Genomic DNA, 22,060 nt, shown 5'->3' with positions numbered 1-22,060 from the left:
ACACTTCTTATGTACTCAAACCAAGTGCATATTAAATCACCACAATCGTATTATCATATCCATCACCTAAATTCTCTAAACGCATGAAATGAGGAGTTTATAGTTATTTAATTACTGTGGTAGTACAAGTTAAACACATGAAATTACTCTCACGCCAAAACAAAACAAGTACTCCCTCCGTATAGTAATAAAGTCATTTTGCCATTTTGGTATGTTCCATAGTAGTAGAGTCATTTCCTTTTTTGGTAAAAGTCAACACATTTCTTCTCACCTACTTTACTCTCTCTTACTTTATTCTCTCTATATCTCTCTACCTTTTTCATTTCCTACTTTATTCTTTATTTACTTAACTCACCTAACACAACTTTTCTTAATCTCCGTGCCGAAAAGAAATGTCTCCACTGCTATGAAACGGAGGGAGTAATTCATTGTCCCAACTAAGTTTGAGATGTATTCTTTTTTTTTTTTATGTTCAAATTAAGTTGAGTCATTTAAAAAAAAAACATCCAATATATGAATGTCAATGCAGCTCGCAACCTGTGGACTGACCCAAATAGCCCGTCATATTTATAGGGTTATGGTTGAAAATTTCCAGCCCCGATAAAACCAATTAGACCGCACCCGATTAACCCGTAACCCGTTAGGGTCAGACCCGAAAACCTGATGGGCTGATCCGAAAATCCGATAAAATTTCTATTATTCTTTTCATTTGACTCATAATTTGATACTTCACCGATTATTTTTATAATATAAATAACCAAAAAAATACTTTCAATTTCATATAAAATATACAAATTACTCTCTCCGTCCCCGATTAAGAGTCACATTTTTCCATTTCGGTCTGTTCTCAGTTAAGAGTCACGCTTCATTTTTACCATAATAGTAAGTAGGCATCACATTCCACTAACTCAATTCACTCACATTTTATTATAAAACCAATATAAAAAAATGGGTCTCACATTCCACTAATTTTTTCAATCAACTTTTTTTTACATTTCTTAAAACCCGTACCCGGTTAAAGTGTGACTCCTAATGAGATACGGAGGGAGTATATATTAATATAATAATAGATAAATAAATTAGAAACTTCAAATTCACTAAATAAAATTTAAATTTCTAAAACAACTTTAAAATTTCTCAAAATATGTTTATATTTTATTTTACACTAATTCAAATATTAGTTGGAACGAGGAAGTACTAAATTGAAATTAGTCTTGCAACGAACAGTTTCATTAATGGCTACTGCTCATTATTTCCAAAACAATTACTAATATAATTACAAGGCACAAAGAGAAACATGAAATTAAAACTTAAAATCAATCCTCTATCTATATTTGGAGATATTTTCATCCTCCATTTTAAAAATTACAATCCTAATAAAATAGAATAATTAGATATAAATCAGTACTATATATTAAAAGTAACAGTATGCTTGACTACTTGCTAGTCCTGAGTCTGCTGAGGAGCTGGTGGTTGAGTCTGCACGAAAAAGAGAGCACGTGCAGCAGTGACGAGATAAATGAGCAGCCCCGAGCCCACAAATATGAGGAGCAGCACCACCGCCTGCACCGGCCTTCCGCCGCACGACAGCGACCCCAGCTTCACCCTTATGAAATCCACGATGGACAGCGTCAGGAACGTGCACCCGAGCACCGATCCCACTGCGGACGCCGAGAGGCAGTACTTGAGGTGGTCCACGTTGATTTCGGCCCTGTGCGGATCGGTGGGGTCCATGCTGTTCCGCAGGTTGATCTGCAGCTTCAGGCTCTGCGCCACGAGCGACGAGAACAGGAAGAAGCTGAACGACGCCACTTCGAACACGATCAGCCTCCTCACCGTCTCCCCGCTCGTGATGCACGACGCGCTGCCCACCGTCGTCGCGTTCTCCGGCACCGTCATGGAGAACCCGATGAACAGCGCCATCGTGAAGAGCGAGTTCACGCTCACGATCCCGTCCAGGGCCGTCACGTGGATGCTCGTGTTCTTCCCTCCTGTTGTTGTTGTTGCTGCTGTCGTCGTCGTCGCTCCTATTTTGTTATCTTGCATTTCAAATCTGAATGTACCATAATAATTATTTTTAGTATGTAACTTATTTTACTAAATTAGAAATACTAGCAGAGACGCCATCAAAATTTCTAAAAATGAGTGAGGAAAGGAATATTATTATTACCCTGGAGAAGAGAGAGGGGCGATGTTAGAAGGTCGCCTGTTGTTCATCATTTTGTTTTACTATAATTTGATGGAATATGCTATGCTCTAACTATGGTGTGACTATATATAAAGAGGTTTCCTCATTTCAATTATGATACTATTTCTCGTGGAATAATTCATGTAGGACTGACTCGGTCAATATTTGGACATTTTAACCACAGCATTCAATTCTCTCAATTATTTTATAGGCACTAGTTCAATAAAATAAAATGTAAAATGAAGGCATTTGTCTAACTACATTTTCAACTTCTACATTTATACCCACAAAATTATGGTCCCCTCATGGGATTAATGCGCTATCGGACTTGTTGCTATTGAGCAAACGATTAGATGGACCAAATCGTACGTAATGCATGCATAGTTGGGTATCAAATCTAAACTAAAAGATCAAGAAATGGAAAGATGAGATTGAATGAATCATAAAAGCACAAAGATCATTTCAAGCGCGTTTTGGTTATTTTCAAAACATATATGTCATTTAAGGCTCGTTTTAATTAAATTGTAAGTGTGTATAAACTAAAAACGGTCTATAAGTTACCTCCATGTTATCTAAGATTGATCTTCATGTTTTAAAATAAAAAACTTTCTTAAATTTATGAAACGCCTTTCAAAATGACTTCTGTTTTTCGAAATTCAAAAATTTTAAAACTCAATCTCGTCCTTCAATTTTTTAAATCTGATGATTGAGGATTGATACATAACTATGACAGAGTAATGTTATGTTGCATATCTTTTATGAACATGGTTTATGATCATAATTCATGTTCAGTCCTTATTATATTTATTTGTTTATTTTTATATATTTATTTTAATGCCAATACCTAAAAAGTTATTATTGATCATGTCATAAAATTTACAATACATAAAAATTAGAGCTTGATGGATTCGTTTTTCTATTACTTCACATTCATTATAAATAAAATAACAAAATTTTTATGTAATTTATATGAATAAAAAGATCAACTAATGAATTTTATACAAATTAAATGTATAAAATAAAATAAATAACACTAAACTTAATGTAGACAAGAGTCACATATAATGATCACTTAATGTAGCATAACACTTCTCATATACCAAATAGCATGAAACCCCAAATTATTGAGTAAAACTCTTAGTAATTAAATTATGAGAGTTTAGTAATTAAATTATGTTTCATCATTCAGATTTAAGCGTGTACACAATAAAATTATGATTTTGATGAGCTTTCATGTATGTAAATCGACAAAATATCATTTTCAAATTGTACAATATATTCACGAGATAGGTATATTCAACTTAGTAACAATCCAAATTCTGTAAGAAATTCCATATTTACGCCTAATTGTAGAGCAGCCAAGTCTGAAATTACAGGTGCATGATAATATATTATATATTAAAGTTGCCAAATCAAGATAGAAATTATCTCGAATTCTTGTGCCTTGTTGGACTATTTTTATCTCATGTTTAGAATGCTATATTGAATCCATTGAAGCGCGTAAATTCACAACACAAACTAAATTGCAGCAATTTTCTGAGTTATGATTGTCCTAACATCATCCCTCCATTGAGCTTTGTAAATTGTGATTAATTTGTGAGGAGAAGAAATTAATGAGCACGTAGTGACTTATCACTACAATAAACTTATTTAATAAGAATACAAAATAAAGATACTATAATTACTTGTGTTGAATTTTTTTTAAAAATAATCAAAATTGAGCTTGGATGCAAAGAAAAATACCCTTAAATTGAGCACGTTTTTCTGTAACGCTTTTGTTAGCATCCTTTAGTTTCAGTTGGGACATCAAGATTGAAAATATTTTTTTATGTGTATATGATGTAATAAGAAGCAAAATTAATATTTTTAATTAACTAAAAATATGTCCGTACGTAGATATTTAATTTTTAATAGTGTACGAAAATGATGTTACTTAATTATTTCTAGAAGATGAACAAAATATGGCATCTAGAATTCCTTGCTACATTTTCCCTAGGTGTTTTGGATAACTACACCACAATATTGGAAATATAATGTACATATGTAATATTTAATGTAAATTAAGACTTAAGTAAGCACTCTATTGGTGTTTAGACTTTGACAATTAAGCTAGGCCTTGTTGGCGAAGATAAATTCTGATATTGACTATAATGATTCATTAATTATTTGTTATTTGATTTTAATTATTTCTAGTTTATATGTTAATACTGTTAAGTTTTGGTTATTCATAGCCAATAGTTTTGAAATCTTATTATTCATCAGTTAATCGATAATATTCATTTTTGGGAACCAGTAATATGGATTTTAGATTCTTTGATCCTAAATATAGAATTAATCCATTTGGTTAAAAAAAACCGTTGATTGTAATGATGATGTTGGTCGTATTTGTTGAAATTTGATGAATACGGACTTTCAGTTATGGAGCCACTTTTCAATTTTGTTTCTTGAATTAATTTATCTTATCATGCTTACTTTATATATTTCCACTTGTTATAAATAAAGATAATCCTATTTGTCCATGGTACTTTAGTGTTCAAATTGCAGGACTAGAAGTTAAATCTTGAGATTTAAAAATAACTAGTCTTAACCCATGTGCGATGCACGACGGAATATTTTTTTGTCATACAATTTTAAATTGTTAATCGATTAATTAAAATAAGAAACAATATAATTATATACGATTTAAAATAGAAAAATATACTACTATGTAATAAAAATTCAATAAATATATACTCCTCAATTCATTTTACACCTAAAGACATTAACTTAAACATATTTAAATTTGAATTGAGACAAACACAATTATTTGGACAATGATAAAGAGACTACATTAAGTGTTGACATTTTTGAAAAATATGTTTAAAACAATCCTTCATATTTCTCTACTAAAAATAATAAATTGTGTAAAGATGAAGATAAATACTATGTATGTTTGAGTTAAGGATGTTACAATTCTTCTCTCTCTAAGAACTGTAAGAAATATTAGGATAAAATTCTGAAACCATATACACGCGGTACTCTAACTTTTGTAATCAAAGGAAAAAAACAACAATAAATGAAATGGAAATTACAATGAAAATTAGTCAAGAAAAACCATCTTTCCGCAAGACAAATTACATCACGGTTAGTGCTCTCGGATTGACATATTTTCTCCAGAGATGAAAACGACTTCCTCCTAACGTATATAACATCTCAAACCTGCTAGGCACCTATAAACTTGACAGGGCTCCAAAATCGAGCAAAACAATGTTCCTAAAATGTGTAATAAAATGTTGAGAGCTTGAGAGAGAATGAAGAATGTTTTGTTAGTGTGTATATTGTATTTCATCCACAATTCTATGCCTTTTATAGGTACAAAATTAGTAAATGAGAGATCATGGAATTAAAACATCATAATTTTAAAATCAAGACAATATAGGTTACAAAATTTGTTAAATGCTCATTATTCTATTTAAATATTTGTAACCACCAATGAGTCATTGTAGTGCTTTAAGAATTAGTCAAATGCTCATTAAAATATCTAAATAAATATTCATGAGTTACTTAAAATATTCAAATTGGTCCATAACTTATAAATATTTCAGAATAAGGACAAAACATATAAATATTTCAAGAAAAGGCCAAAACTCGCCTTTTATATATGTATAGATGAGAATAATAAAATGATTATCATATTCCTGGTAATGTCTCATTCAATAAGGAAGTTTTATGTTTTGGCGAATAATTTATTGGCGTGTATAATTAAATTAACCCAATCGACACTATAATTGGAGAAATTACTAATATGACTAATGCGAGCCATCACTATTTTTTGACTGAGAAAAAAGTGATTGGTTAAATTTTAGTCAGGCCTCTCATTTTCAACTCATTTTACACATGTGAGCCGGCTACATCTTAATTCACCAACTTTGAGTACCTTTTATCTTTCTGCGTTTTTACTTTCATGACTAATTAGAAAACTCTTTTGTTTGATCGACAGACAACGTTTCCGCAACTTGCAACCCTTTATTAACGATCTACGAACGCCGATCACCCCCAACAAGTTATTTTTATCAGTGGCCCACGAAACGAGAACTATAACAAAACTCCTAGCCAACATTTGATTTTCTTGGCTAATTGTTGTAATCGAGAAACATTTTATTGGGTATGTTAATTAACCAACCACTCCATGTCAATTCGCATTCTAGAAAAGCGTTTGCATGTGGAAGGGCTAAGGGCTTGAGTCATAGGAGTTTAGGAGTTAACTTCGAGGAGACTCTAATATAATACTTCAAAGTTAATCAACAAATTAAGTGCACTTGAGAGAGGACTTAATCGAGTTTAGCGATCTTCCTAGTCATTAATCGAGGTGCATGTAGGTAAACACTTTCATTGAATGAGTTCATGTCGTTCCATTGTAACCGGATCCAAAACTCTACTTTTCTCAACTTGTTTCATCTCACTTGTTTAGTTGCTTGCTTTAATCTTACTTGTTTTGTTTCTTTCCAATTATTAGTTCATAAATAAAAACTCAAAAACACCCTTTTATAGTTCTAAATAGTATTTGAAATGCTAACATGGTACTTGAGCCGATAATTTAGTCTCCGTGGATTCGGTAATTTCCACTTAATTGCTGCTTATTACTAAACCCCATACACTTATAGGTAATTATATATATTACGTCAGAGGAAAGCGATCAATTGATAACTTATCATTTAATTGCTAACTACAACTAATTTAAGGGCATAGAATTTTGTAAAACGTGTGGTCTACAATTTGCCACATGTAATTTTCATTTTTATTAATAAAATAAAAAAAGATGAAAAAAAACTCCAAATTAGAGTTTTGTATGAAAATGTCAATATAGTGTTTCGAAAATATCAACACAATGCTTTGAGAATGTCAACACAATGCTTTAAGAATGTAAACCCAATGTAAACCCATTGCTTATATATATTGACATATTTTATATAGTATGTTGACATTTCTGCTTGTACGAAAAAATTAAAAAAATTCGATTTTTTTTTCAAATTTTGACGTCGGAACATATGCATGTAGGATATCGTTGAAATCCTTATGAAATTATCTTTAATTTGATATATGTTATATGAATTTAAAGTTTTGGAATTTCTTTTAAAAGTTAGTTATAATTAAACATGTAGTTAATTGACATTAATACCCCTATTGATATTTTTTGGAATTAATCCTATGACCTTTTTGACGTTTTTCGTTGATCGTATTGACATTTAGGGATTAATGATCTAAGCCCTTAATTTGAATATCTAATGGCTATTATTTAGTTATAGTTAGCAATTAAGTTATGAGTTAGCAATATAACACTCCTCTCAGAAACCTTTAAAGATAGAGAAATTATTTACCTAACAAACTGAACCACACAACTAATGTAAGTATTGATTAATTTATATCGATTTATAATATTAGAATGTGTAAATTTACTAATTACAAAATATACAAGTGTAGCTGAACGAATTATCATTACCCTTCGATCTGAAGTTGGAGTGGAGATTTGTTGACGTAAATTTTACTAGTACTATATATAGAGAGAGAGAGACGAAGGTTTGGTTTATTGTCACTCCAATGAACAATTTTGATTTGTTGATTTCATTTATGATTCACCCACGCAACATTTGGATATTAACCTTTTCATCTTTGTTTTTTATAAAAAGGGGATCTACAACTTCAGTTTTTGCTAATCTACTACTCCATATTTGACAAGCAATTTTGTTGTTTACGGCATTATATTAACCCAAAATTTTTATCAACCCGGCGGACAAGTTAAGCAAAGTTATTGGGTAGTGAAAACCGCATATGTGGGTCTCTATATAGTATATTGATTTATAAATTGAGTCGTTCGAATAGTCATGTAAGTTTCAAATAAAGTACTTACAAAATTTCTGAAGAGGTCTTCATCTAATATATACACAACTCACTTTAGATATTTATAGGTATGCTCTCGTACCGAAAACGATATGCATTATGGCATTATTAATGCGGTATATTGTACCAACTCACCTCTAACGTCACCCTCGTACATGCATGTTATTCTTCTCTATATCGTTTTGAATAAGCAACATGCATTCACTAGGTATAAGAATGATATGTATGGTGTTAAAAAGTGAAAAAATATCTCAAACAAAATATTACTCCCTCCGCCCCACAAAAATTGTCTCACTTTGACCGGACACGAGTTTTAAGAAATGTAATGAAAAAAGTGAATTGAAAAAGTTAGTGGAATGTGGGTCCTACTTTTATATATTAGTTTTATAATAATAAAACGTGAGTAAAAATGAGTTAGTGGAATATGAGGTCCACTACCAAAAATAGTAAAAAGTGAAATGAGACAAATTTTGTGGGACAAATGAAAATGAAAAAATGGAACAATCTTTGTGGGACGGAGGGAGTAAGTTTTTGTCCAAAAACCTTAAGTTGGTGCTATTATTTTCACCAGGTACCACAAATATGCAGCATGCATTTATTAAATACCAATTTTGCTGTTCCCTCTTTATTAAATTAAGATAGACTATTACTATAAATGATAAGTTCAAAAGATATAAAGTAATTTTTAAAAATATCAATTTTTTTTTTCAAATAAATATTACTCATGATGTATTGTATTTTACAGAAATGTATATTTTATTTTTACAGAAATGTATTATTGTATTCAGATCCGGCCCCTTGAATTAGTAGCGTTCGTTTTGTTGGTTTTTGGGATATTTCGTAGGGGGTGATGTTTTCTTATCTTACTCTCTCATGTCATGGTAATCTTTTCCTCTCAAATAATTTTCTTTTCATGTGGAATTTACTCATCAGAATTGTGCATGCACTTACTCAACGAAAACAAACAGTATATTCATCAATTTAATTATATATGAGAATGGTAGCTAGTAGCTGTATCACTGTATGCATGATATCATTAAATTGCTTAGCTAAAAAAAGTTGATAATGATACCTCAAATAAATAATACTACTATATAAATTTTGATATTGAAATCTTGCGCCTTAATTATAAAAGTCATGTTTACGTTTAGAAGGAATTGACTTATTGGGCTAAGTAACCAATTACTAATTGTTGGATTAAATAAAGCAGTGCGTGCACATTAATTTAAGGGTAATATCAGTTAAATCACCAAACTTTGGCAATTTTATGAATTTTCCCTGAAAACTTAAAAAAGTCAATTATATCACAAACTTTAAGAATTTGTGTAATTTTTTAAGGACGGGTCATCCGGCTAAACAATTGTTCTTACATATTGACTCACTTTAAATTTTAACAAGCAAATTACGTACCTTACAAGTGTAATTTGGCTAGTGTAGTACATAGCCACTAAACTAAAGAATATCATATCCATGAATTTTATAGTACCAAGACCTGAATATTAAGACTAAATCTCGATCGATATCTAGACCAAAAACAAAATCACTATCAAATGGGAGTAGAATTCTATGAATTGGATGACAACGACTCTATGTCATTTGGGTGGTTGGTCAATCCATGAACTATAACGATTAGGGTCTCTAGAGTTACTAAGATATCATTAAGGTAAGATCATATGTCTTAGGTAGCATGTTAGGCCCAAAATCTCCTTATAGTATAAGCACACAACTCCTAAAAGCTTTCAAAATTTATATTTTCACACATAACCTCACGCATCTCGAACGATATTGATGAAGTTGCTATCTACTCTCGGTTCACACAATTGCTATTCAACACTCGTATATCTTAACAATGTAAGATGCATTCAATTGAGTAGCTAATCTAATGAATGTAAAAACTAAAAAATGACAAAAATAGTTTCATGATCCAAGCATAACATTCAAAGACCAATTAACTTAGTATTTGATTCATATGCCTTTATGTGTCTCTAGCGTTGTTTGGAAGATCGCTAATATAGGGCTCCCTCTCAAAGTACCATCCCTTGAATAGCACACTATTATCCAAGTAAATTTAGTTTATTTTGATTTTGAAATTGAAAAAGTACAAGAAACAAGAAGTAATCTAATGAGTAAAGACGATAAGAGAACATGAATGATGGCAAAGATTGTTCTTAGCTCATTTCGGGTTATTTGTTCATATGAATTCTACTTTTTAATTACTTTCCATTATTTATCGGAATATCGTGTTAATTTTATGCTCACATGTAGTTGATCACTTATCGTGGAATTGTTCGCTTAGAATAAGTTGGTCACGTCTCTTAGGCTTTACTCACCAACCTCTCACTTCTACAAGACATATAGTAAGCTTGAGGTTGGCTTCTACGAACATTCAACACACAAGATCCACCCCGGACTACTCCCAACTGGTTTTAGCCCTAGAGCTTCTTATCTATATATGTTAACTCACTACTCCCAATTAAAAAGACATTGAAGTTAAGGCCATTACCGGATTACCGTTCCCTAGAAAAACCTAACCTAGATTAAAATAATCACATAGACAAGAACCAAAACATGGAAATCATACAATACATGCTTAGGATTTCATATTTACAAACAACCCTATGCGGTTTTTCCACTAACACACTTTTCTTTCAATCTCTTTCTTAAGTTCCTATTTCTAGGAGACGGAGGGAGTAGTATTTTTGTTTTACGAAAATCAGCATCAGGGGTTGGTTGTTGGAGGCTGATTATTTTGCACAAAGAAAGCAGCACGAGCAGCAGTCACCACATAAATCAGCATTCCGGCGCCGACAAACACCACCAGCGTCGCCGCCGCGTAAACCGGCTTTCCACCGCAAGAAAACGAGCCCAATTTCACCCTTATAAAGTCCACGATCGACAGCATCAAGAAGGCGCTTCCTAGAACCGATCCCACTGCGGAGGCGAAGAGGCAGTATTTGAGGTGGGCCACGTCGATGGTGGCCCTGTCCGGATCGGTGGGGTCCATGCTGTTGCGGAGGTTGATTTGGAGCTTCAAGCTCTGCGCCACGAGGGACGAGAAGAGGAAGAAGCTGAACGAGACCACTTCGAACACGATCAGCCGCCTCACCGTCTCGGCGCTCGTGGTGCACGCCGCGCTCGTTGCCGTGGTCGAATTCTCCGGGACGGTCATGGAGAACCCGATGAAAATCGCCATCGTGAAGAGTGAGTTCACGCTCACGATGCCGTCGAGGGCCGTCACATGGATGCTCGTCGTGTTGTTCCCGCTCTCAGATGCGTCGACGACATCAACAGTGGCGCTTGGATTTTCTTGCATTTCCAACCTAATTAATATAGCAAAAACGTATGAAAAATGACTCAACTAAGGATAATAAAAGAAACAGTAGTTTTCTTAAAAACATAAATAATTTTATTAATAAAAATTTGAATTTAAAATAAATACAACCGTTCTTTATAAGCCACTAAAAATCCAAAAATAAAAATAAAACGAAACTTGAAAATTAAATAAGACTAGAAAAAACATTAAATTAGCATCTATTAATACGAATTTCAAGTCATTACGAAACATAAAGTATTTTTGGCGCGTTTTCAGCATGTGTCTACTGCTTGAAATGCACCATATTCAGTATCCTAGTATATGCTTATATTTAGGATATGAATGAATTATAGTTACCCGTATAATAAAGTTGGATCAGAGGAGATGATAGAACCACTTTTGTTCATGATTGTATTTGTTTCTCAACTTACCAAATATGCGATCGATATCTGCCGTTAATGTACCATATATATATAGAGGAGGTGACACGCCTTATTTTATATGTTTAATAAGTTGTCTGATTTACGATGGGTTGGGGATATTAATAGTAATACATTAATTTTTAGAGTGTATATGCTATATATGTCAGAAGTTCTAAATGTGGCGTGTAGGACTTTTTCTGATGCTAGCTGTTTGTCAAAAAAAAATCATTTATTATAAGTAAAAGAATGGAATTTACTTTTGTTATTTTTATTTTATATTGCGATATTGGTTTTAAAAGTTATAAATTTTGGGTGAATTTTGGTGTTTACCACTAACTTTGAAAGTGATTTCAAATATCACAAGCTTAAAGATTGGTGTCAATTTCCGGTGACGGGTCATTCTTCAAACTCGACAGATCTGCGAGGTATACTTTATCCTATTAGGCACACATTATTTAAATTTGAATTCAAGAATTAGGTCATCGAAACAACACCGTTTCATGTATACTTTAAACTAAGTCACATAGGTTCCACAGCTAGCCACGTAGGATTAAAATTTTCGAACGTATAGTATACATATTTTGAGTGTATGTGTTTAAATATGAACTTTATGTGCTTTCTATTGTCATTCGCAATGTTCGCGAAATATTGTCAGTAATTTGCGAGCACTTTTGGTGATCGATCGGAGGTGGACTCGAACCTGTGACCTTTAGACTCAAGTATTAGCTTCTCCACCTCTTAACCAACTCACACACCTTTTATGGACGGTACTGTTAACTATTGCAAACTAATGGTGGATGCATGAGTATGGTTTATTGTAGTATTTGGCTCGATCTTTTGGAACAATTTGCAAAATAACCCATCCTTCAAAAATGTAAAACAAAGCTCTGAAGTAGTGGCAACTCCATATTCCATTTAGAGTAAAACAACATTTTAAGTTTAAGGAGTTTATTAATTGATTAATTCCACATTTTCGAATCAGGTATTTCATAACAAATTTCCACGCCATGTCATTAAGTACATGTAAATTTCGGGTAAGAATAAACAAAATATCTAAGAACAAAATATCTCAAAATATCTAAGAACAAAATATCTAAAAGTGTAGTTTAATTGGTAAGACACTTCTCCTCTAATCAATAGGTTAAGGGTTCACAAGTATAATGAAAACCATTATTGATCATCTTTAAAAAAATAAAAACCAAATTTTTAAATGCAACTAAATCAAAATTTTAAAATTTGTTAAGATTCTCAGACTTTCGATTCAGATCGGAATATTTTTTACTTTCAAAATTCAGATTTTCAAATCAATTCAGATTAATATATTATGATAAAATAATTTTAGGTTTTCATGTTTTTATATTTTTGACGATATTTTGGATTTTTCTTTGAATGTTGGGATTTTTCGTAGTTGAGCACCGCGCGAGTGTAAATGGGGACACTCTTGAACCTTTAATGAATGAAAACATTATCACATTGTCTAAATTGTTCAAATAAAATTTGTGAATCGCTCTAAAATTTAGACATGGGAGTGTTATATTGTTAACTCAGTACCTAATTACTAACTACAACTAAATAATAATCATTAGATATTCAAATTAAGGGCCTAGATCATCAACCACGAAATGTCAATACGATCAATAAAAAACGTCAATAAAGCCATATGATTAATTTCATAAAATATCAATAGGGGTATTAATATCAATTAACTACATGTTTAGTTATAACTAACTTTTAAAAGAAATCCCAAAACGTTAAATTCATATAACATATATCAAATTAAAGATGATTTTATAAGAATTCCAACGATATCATACATGCATATGTTCCGACGTCAAAATTTGAAAAAAAATTCAAAATTTTTTCAATTTTTTCGTAAAGCAGAAATGTCAACATACTATATAAAATATGTCAATATAATACATGTAGAATGTTAATATAAGCAATGGGTTAACATTCTTAAAGCATTGTGTTGACATTCTCAAAGCCTTGTGTTGATATTTCCGAAACACTATATTGACATTTTCATCTAAAACCCTAATTTGGCGGGTTTTTTTTATCTTTTTTTATTTTATTAATAAAAACGAAAATTACACGTGGCAAATTGTAGACCACACGTTTTCTAAAATCCTATGACCTTAAATTAGTTGTAGTTAGCAATTAAGTGATGAGTTAGCAATTGATCACTCCCCATAACAAATATAAATATATTTATGTTTATTCCGCGTGCATACATATTTAATTATGAATTTTATGAACTTCCGTGTACATAAATATGACAATAAAGTATTTTGTTTGAATTTGAGAATATATACCCGTTCAAAGATCCATTAAATAAGAAATACTATAACGATGTTAACATGTACATGACGGTAATTTCATGCATATACATATTTAATTATGAATTTTATGAACTTTCGTGTACATAAATATTCAAGAATTATTAAAAAATGAGAATATATTCCAAAATTTCACGGCTCCGTTAGATTTTAGTGTACTAACTTAAGTATACATTAATTTAAAAAAACGGTCAATGATTTATAGTATATAATAAATTTGAAAGTGATTTGGATGATCATTTGATTTCTTGAAAAATGCTAGTAATGAATTATCCAACTATGACCATTTGATTTCTTGAAAACAAATAGTAGCAACAATTTAGTTAAATCTTTATTGGAGTACATAATCTCAAGATTCCCTTAATTTTCTCATTGTATCCTTAAAATATTCAAAATCCAGGTTCGAACAAAATTATTCTTTCGAATAATTTGTTCTTTATCTGAAAACCAACCCATAACAAAAAGTTTTAAATTTTAATACTGATATATTCTACCCCAAATACACCAATATATATTTGTCAGTAATCAATTAAGATCTTCTGATTCCAATCCATCGTATTAATCACTTTTTTATTTCTTTTTGCTCATTTGCTGCTACAGTTGGTTCATATTCAATTGGTTACTAATTGACATGAATGCTAGTGCACTGATCACTTAGGTTTTGATTTTGGATATCATAATCAAACTATGCGTAGTAGAATTTAATTATGTTAGTTTGGTAGATTGAATATATGATTCATCTCATTATTTGACTAATCATGATAAGATTTTGTTTGTTACGGTAAACTTTATTTCTATAAGAAGTACTTTATTTGTATGTGTACACATTATCTTGTTATTACTAGTATTAGATTGCATTTTCGTGTGTATTTAAATATCCACTCGTTCAATCAAGTTAAGGTGCCACTTCTTTTAATCCGTATGAGATTTTATAATCCGTTATTTTTGGTCTTATATCATGTATTATTATCATATGTTCATATTTTATTTATTTTTCCTTTAATATTAATTGTGTATAATATTTTTTAATTTTGTAGTACGAATTTATTACACCAAAATATGATATATAATTATATTTCAAAATTTGATTAATAGAATTAATAAATTCAAAATTGGAATATATAATTTTTAAATTTCTATATCTTCAAATAAATAGTACTCCATCCAACCCCATTAAGTGTCCACTTTTGTATTTCAGCATGTCCCTCATTAAGTGTTCACTTTCACTTTTATTATAAATGATAAATAAGTCATATTCCACTAACTCATTTCACTTGCATTTATATAAAAGTAAGATTCATATTCCACCAATTTTTTCTATTCACCTTTTTTTACATTTCTTAAAACTCATGCTGAATTAAAAGTGGGCCCTTAATAAAAGATGGAGTGAATACTAGTTATGAAGTATTGTATTATTAAAAACTGTTTAATACTCCATATATGAAAATAAAGGGATATTGACACCTAATATCATTGAAATTTTAAAAAGTTGGGTTTTTCCTACGAACTTTGAAATTGACAAATAATATCACGAACTTTACCCCGAGTTTATTATTTCCCACCAAAGAATAATTCTGGCAAATAATATCATTATACGGATTTTTTTTCATAATTTATTGACAACAACTTCGAGAGCTTCAAGTTTTTCAATCTTTGAGGGTGGTTTTTCTTGAAGCACACCCTCCAAAATTGGTCTTCAATCTATTAATATAGACCAAATTTTTTTATTGGTAGAAGGGGTAAAATTCGTGATATTATTTGTCAATTTTAAAATTCGGGGGAAAAATCCAACTTTTTAAAAATTTCATGATATTAGGTGCCAATATCGCTAAAATAAATAATCAAGGGTGAGACAACCTAATTATACAAAAAAAATATGGGACACTAAAATACATCCAGAAAATAAAAAATTACTATCATCTCTATATATATAATCACTTAATATTTTTGTACGGAGTATATATTACTGCATAATAATGAGACCAAGCCCAATCAGCCGGTCGCCGTCGATCGCTTCCAAAATACTCCTATAAACTTGACTATCATAAAACAAAAGATTTCATTATCAAGTCAAATTAATTAATGGAATTAATAATATACTTTAACCACTTAAAGCCAGCCTTGCATCGTCAGCCTTGGCTGTTCTTCAACATTCATTCTTGAACATATAATTTATTACTGAATTTAGTTTATCAATTAAACATTAACTACTCCCCTCGTGTCTTAACAAAAATTACTATATTTGCTATATATCTATATTTTAATGGAGACGTACGTGCAATTTGATCAGGGATACATTTTCAAAATAAATTATCGTCATATTTATGTACACGAAAGATCATAAAATTCGTTTTGATATGCACGGATCAAAATGCATAAGAATTCAAACTTGACTACCCATTTACTCATTTCTTAATTGCAAGTTGTTAATTGAGGAAACGGACTTATATATATGAAAGTACAAGTTAGAATGAAAGTTTGACTAACCTTCAATTTAAAATAATATTGTGCTGAGAATACTTTCGATACGCAGCTGGACGATAATAGAAAGAGAGAAAATAGTAAAAAGAAAGGAAATACTAAGAGAATTATTTTTTTCTATATGTGAGTTCGTGACCGGTTCAAGAACTTGAACATCTCAAAATTAAAAGTAAATTTATTTACACCAACATATTAACTTTATCAGAAGACTAGTTTAAAAGTTAGGTAAAAAGAACAAGATATTTTTTATAAAAGTGAACTACATCAATGGTATTTGATCTTTCACTTTCGCACAAAAGTAGTACCTGATCTTTATTTTATAGTATCATTTTTGGTACCCTGTGACAAAAATAACCCTAGGTGCCAAACATGTGATTTTTTTTAATGGAGGATATTTTTGGAAATTTCAATTAAATACCAAATATGTGATTATTTTTTCTTCTTTTCTTATTTCTCTTTTTCTTCTTCAGTTTCTTCTTCTTTCCTTTTTTTTTTAGTATTTTATCTTCCTTTCTTTTTTCTTTTTTCTCCTTAAGTTTATGTTTTTTCTTCCTTCTTTTTTATTTTCTCATCTTTTTCTTCTTTCTTTTTAGTGTTTTATACAACATCTAATTGCATTCATAATATAAATAAAAAACAAAATACCTAATTAAATTAATTATTTAAAGTAATTAAATCAATTGAATATTTTTTATTAAAATATTTTATACTCATTTTAAGGTTGAAACACCTAACTAAAAATATTCAATGTTTTATATCATTATGAATACAATTCAGAATGTAAATTTTTATTAAGGCTATATTAATTAGTTACTAATTTAATGTAAAATAATAATAATAATTATTATTATTTTTAATTTATTATTACATAATATTTTGTGATTCATAATTTATATAATTATACTACAATTATTTATTAATTACTATCAGTTTTTAATATTATAACAATAATATCATAATAATAATTAAATATAGTTATAACTATAATTATATTTAAGTATATTTGAATGATATTAAAAATGAATTAAATATTAATTTATAACATCAAAATAATAATATTAATATTGATTAATAATAATAGTATAAAGAGTGAGGAGAATGAGAGAAGATATTATAATATCACTTTTGGTACTAATTTTATGTATGTCTAAAATACCCTCTATGACATAAATGGGAAAATATATTTGTTTAAAGGGCATTTTCGGAAGAAAATTGCATCAGGTACCAAAAATGTGATTTATAGGTACCAAAAATGATATAAAATAAAGATCAGGTACCATTTACGTGTGAAAGTGAAAGATCAAGTACCATTTATATAGTTCACTCTTTTTCTAAAATTGATAGGTATGTTAACTGGGGGCAAGATCCCCCTGTTGTGCACAACAGGGCCTGCGCCTTGAAACGCATCATTCAAATAACAAAACGCAGGTAATGCGTTTTTTTATTTTATTTATTTTCTTTCTCTTTTAAGTTATTGTGTGTTATTTCAAGGCACAGCCCCTGCTGTGCACAGCAGGGGATCCTGGCCCATGTTAACTCACATAATCACATCCGAAAATAATCGTCTCATAGTACATTTTCTTTTGCATTAGTCCACAAATAAATGTTCCATTTTTCTTTTACTATTTTTGACAAATGAACTTCATATTCCACTTATTCTCACTCATATTTTATCATAAATAAATAGAAGATTTACATCTCACTAACTTTTTCTCACCAATATTTCTTCATACTCCCTTCGTCAGCAATTAAGAATTCAGTTGAGTTCGACACGGATTTTCAGAAATACAACTAAAATAGTAAATTATGACTCTTAAAACTCGGTAAAGTTAAAGTAGGACAATTAATCATGGACGGGGAGATAGTATAACATAAATTGCAGGAACGTGTTCAAATTAAGCGCAATGAGCTGGTGTGCATAATTCCTACGCGGTTAATAAGATGAGATTTAGTCATGCCTAATTTGTTTAATTAATTAATTAGGTAGTAGAATGCCGAAAGCTAAAGTAGAAAGTAGTAGTAACTTTTATTTAAAAGACTAAGACTTGGTCATTATTTCTAAAATGACGATTTCCAAGAAAGACATGTTTGTCCAATCCTAAACTACACCAAACATTGTCCTATATAAATAGTCACGCATAGTTGAAAGTTGAAAACTGAAAAGTATAACCAAATTGAAATACTACTACTCCTAAGTTATAAAAAATGAGCAAAAGGCGTCTCTCCATCATCCATGTCTCCGATGATCCAACTTCAGACGGGTAATCATACTATTGTCTCCCTCTCTCTATACATAATTGTAGAAACGTACATAGAATGACTGAATTGATAAATACTTACTATTATTAGAAAAACTCTAGTTTCTTGAAAACGTAAATATCATAATTAATTAAAAATTATATTCAAAACAAAAACATCTGTTATTAATAAAGGGCAACAAAACCCTAGAATTTTACGTTTTCGGTGTCGTCTGCGTTTACTGCTGAAGCTAATTCAATAGCTCCAATCAGATTGGAAATGCAAGAGAATAAAATTAGCACCCCGGCCGGCAATGGGAAGAACACGAGCATCCACGTGACGGCCCTGGACGGGATCGTGAGCGTGAACTCGCTCTTCACGATGGCGCTGTTCATCGGGTTCTCCATGACGGTGCCGGAGAACGCGACGACGGTGGGCAGCGCGTCGTGCATCACGAGCGGGGAGACGGTGAGGAGGCTGATCGTGTTCGAAGTGGCGTCGTTCAGCTTCTTCCTGTTCTCGTCGCTCGTGGCGCAGAGCCTGAAGCTGCAGATCAACCTGCGGAACAGCATGGACCCCACCGATCCGCACAGGGCCGAAATCAACGTGGACCACCTCAAGTACTGCCTCTCGGCGTCCGCAGTGGGATCGGTGCTCGGGTGCACGTTCCTGACGCTGTCCATCGTGGATTTCATAAGGGTGAAGCTGGGGTCGCTGTCGTGCGGCGGAAGGCCGGTGCAGGCGGTGGTGCTGCTCCTCATATTTGTGGGCTCGGGGCTGCTCATTTATCTCGTCACTGCTGCACGTGCTCTCTTTTTCGTGCAGACTCAACCCTCACCTACTGCTACTGTTACTGCTACTACTTGACTCCAACTCCTAACATTGATGATTATAATATGTAATGTTAGTTGCTTAGCTGTGTAATTAAGTGTAAATTAATTGTCAGCTATTATACAAAATTCAACTACCTTTGCATCACTCTCATTTTTCAGTGCTAATCATATCTTATGTAATATAATAATAAATTGAAGTGCCCGGTGGAAAAATATTAACAATTATTTAAGTTCATGATATTATATGTTAAGTTTAAATTTTGTAGGAAAAAACAAAATTTTTGGATGTTTTCGTGATGCAATATCCATTTTATAAAATAGTACTCACATCTCCCAATATGTGTTACACTCTAACCAGATACGAACTTTAAGATATGTCATAAAAAGTGGACTGAAAATGTTTGGAATGTGAGTCCTACTTATATATATTTTATAGCACTCCATAAAATTTGAGTAAGAATAACTTGATTATTTTCGAGGTTCATTACTAAAAGTGATAAAAATGAAGTGGGGCAATTAATATGGAATGGATCAAAATGAAACGCTTCGGAGTCGGACACATTAGTAAAACTAAAAATCAGCTATGGCACTAGTAAAATCGATGTCGAAAACGGAGATGGAAGCGATGGCTGCGGCGGATGAGAAGTTGGAAGGTGCCCAGTCAAGAAAAGTGGCGTTTTTCTATTCTACTCTGCATTTTCCAACTTATAGAAGTCGGATCCACCCTTTCAATATAATGTGTACTACCAATTAATTTCTAAAGCAAGTGCCTAAGTGCACCAATAAAACCACAACTACTATTATTATAAAACCCATCGAATCATGATAGGATATGTTTTAAATGTAGAGATTTAAGGAAATTATTTCAACTTAATGGGAGGCGATTGGATGATATTCGATTCATCTATTCTTACCCAAAAATTAGATAGTTTGGCATTTTTTTATTGAAATTTTATTTTTATCTCAATTATATTATTAATGCTTTGCTATGAATTTCAAATTTAATTTGTCACCTTTGTTTTCCTGTAGTTCGTATTTCATATTGTTTTGTTTTGCGGATATGTTGTAGTCACTTTTATGTTTAGTTATGTTACAAAATAAGAGTGTCATTTTGTATTTTAAATCGTGTGACTTTAAATTAAATACTCCAGCGTTTTATGTAGTAACGTGTTAATTGTTAGTTTAGTTATGTTAGTGCTATTTTATATTTTCAGAGTATGAAATTATTTATCATACAACTTGCATTTTTTAACTCAAAAGTTCTGAATATATTGTATCTGATTGTGATATTAAAAAAAAATTAATTCACCAATCGTTAAATTCCAACCATTATTAATGATTCCCAGTCACTATCATGATTCATGACTATTGTCTTACCATGTGCAACGTCAGACTTGGCTGCTCTTAGAACATGATATTCGGGGATATATTCTGCAATCTAATATAATTCATAGTTAAAATAAGTATAATGCATCCATCTAATATATACACAAAATTTAACCTTACTATCTATGGAGTAATTTCTTAATTGCGACTTGCTCAATGCTCACACTGCTCTCTCAGCAGGAAACTTCAGACTATATTTTATCATTTTATGTACTACTCCTACTATTAAGTTCAAGTCTCACAAAGGTAAGTCTGACCCAATTAAGCCTATAATATCACTGAAGTTGAAAATAATTGAACTCATCAATATTGAAAGGAAAAGGTTGGACTTTTTTTAATTGTGCGGACACTATTTTTAAGAATTGGACTAAAATTTATATGAATTAAAATACAAGCAAATATATACAACGAAATATGGACGTGTCATTGATGTTTCAAATAGAAATAAAATTGTGTTCAAGAATATATATGTTAAGGTGCGATAAAAGTCTTGATAATAATTGAATGTATCTCCTTTAAATGTATCTCCTTTTTAGATCAATGTGGTTATTGGTTTTGGATTTCAAATGTATCTCCTTTTGAAGTTTTGGTTAAGGAATTGAGTTTGTATCTCATTATTGCACCCATCCCATGTACTTATAATTTGAATATAGTTTAGTTATCTGAAATTAAAAATAAAAGTTATAGGTTTAGAATTTGGACATACCAAAATTGATTGACAATATTTTCAGCTCGAAGTTTTCTTCATATTGATTGAATTGATCTTATACTATTTCGAAATAGATTACACTTAAGTGCAACCTGTCGATTTGATTTTCACACGGAGTAAGCATAGAGTGACTCCCGTTAGCTAGATATTTTAGATATCATCATAGAATATTTGATCCAAATCATGAATCTATTATCTATATAGTAGTAACACATAATTTTACATGATGTTTATGTAAAAAAATGTTAAAACCCCGGATATAATTAGTCAATCATGT

General features: G+C 31.1%; 3 protein-coding genes across 3 annotated transcripts; 1 reads left to right on the top strand and 2 right to left on the bottom strand.

Moving 5' to 3' along the window:
• Window positions 1–1,227: 1,227 nt before the first annotated feature.
• On the bottom strand, window positions 1,228–2,290 carry LOC125190560 (uncharacterized). The gene is made up of 2 exons (XM_048087887.2): window positions 2,171–2,290; window positions 1,228–2,053 (listed from the first exon to the last, which is right to left on the bottom strand). The coding sequence occupies exons 1-2, from the start codon at window positions 2,218–2,220 to the stop codon at window positions 1,444–1,446; spliced, it is 660 nt and encodes a 219-aa protein (XP_047943844.1). The 5' UTR covers window positions 2,221–2,290; the 3' UTR covers window positions 1,228–1,443.
• Window positions 2,291–10,616: 8,326 nt separating this feature from the next.
• On the bottom strand, window positions 10,617–11,826 carry LOC125186219 (uncharacterized). Its single transcript, XM_048082568.2, has 2 exons — window positions 11,736–11,826; window positions 10,617–11,385 (listed from the first exon to the last, which is right to left on the bottom strand). The coding sequence occupies exons 1-2, from the start codon at window positions 11,783–11,785 to the stop codon at window positions 10,785–10,787; spliced, it is 651 nt and encodes a 216-aa protein (XP_047938525.1). The 5' UTR covers window positions 11,786–11,826; the 3' UTR covers window positions 10,617–10,784.
• Window positions 11,827–18,780: 6,954 nt separating this feature from the next.
• LOC125190661 (uncharacterized) lies at window positions 18,781–19,833 on the top strand. Its single transcript, XM_048088011.2, has 2 exons — window positions 18,781–18,878; window positions 19,128–19,833. Exons 1-2 carry the CDS (start codon window positions 18,823–18,825, stop codon window positions 19,720–19,722), a joined length of 651 nt encoding a protein of 216 aa, XP_047943968.2. The 5' UTR covers window positions 18,781–18,822; the 3' UTR covers window positions 19,723–19,833.
• The last annotated feature ends 2,227 nt before the right edge of the window (window positions 19,834–22,060 follow it).

The sequence above is a fragment of the Salvia hispanica genome, chromosome 5, assembly GCF_029641045.1.
Source record: "Salvia hispanica isolate PSC_SH4W2 chromosome 5, Shi_PSC_v1, whole genome shotgun sequence".
NCBI lineage: Eukaryota > Viridiplantae > Streptophyta > Magnoliopsida > Lamiales > Lamiaceae > Salvia > Salvia hispanica.
This window is presented reverse-complemented; position numbering and strand designations above follow the sequence as displayed.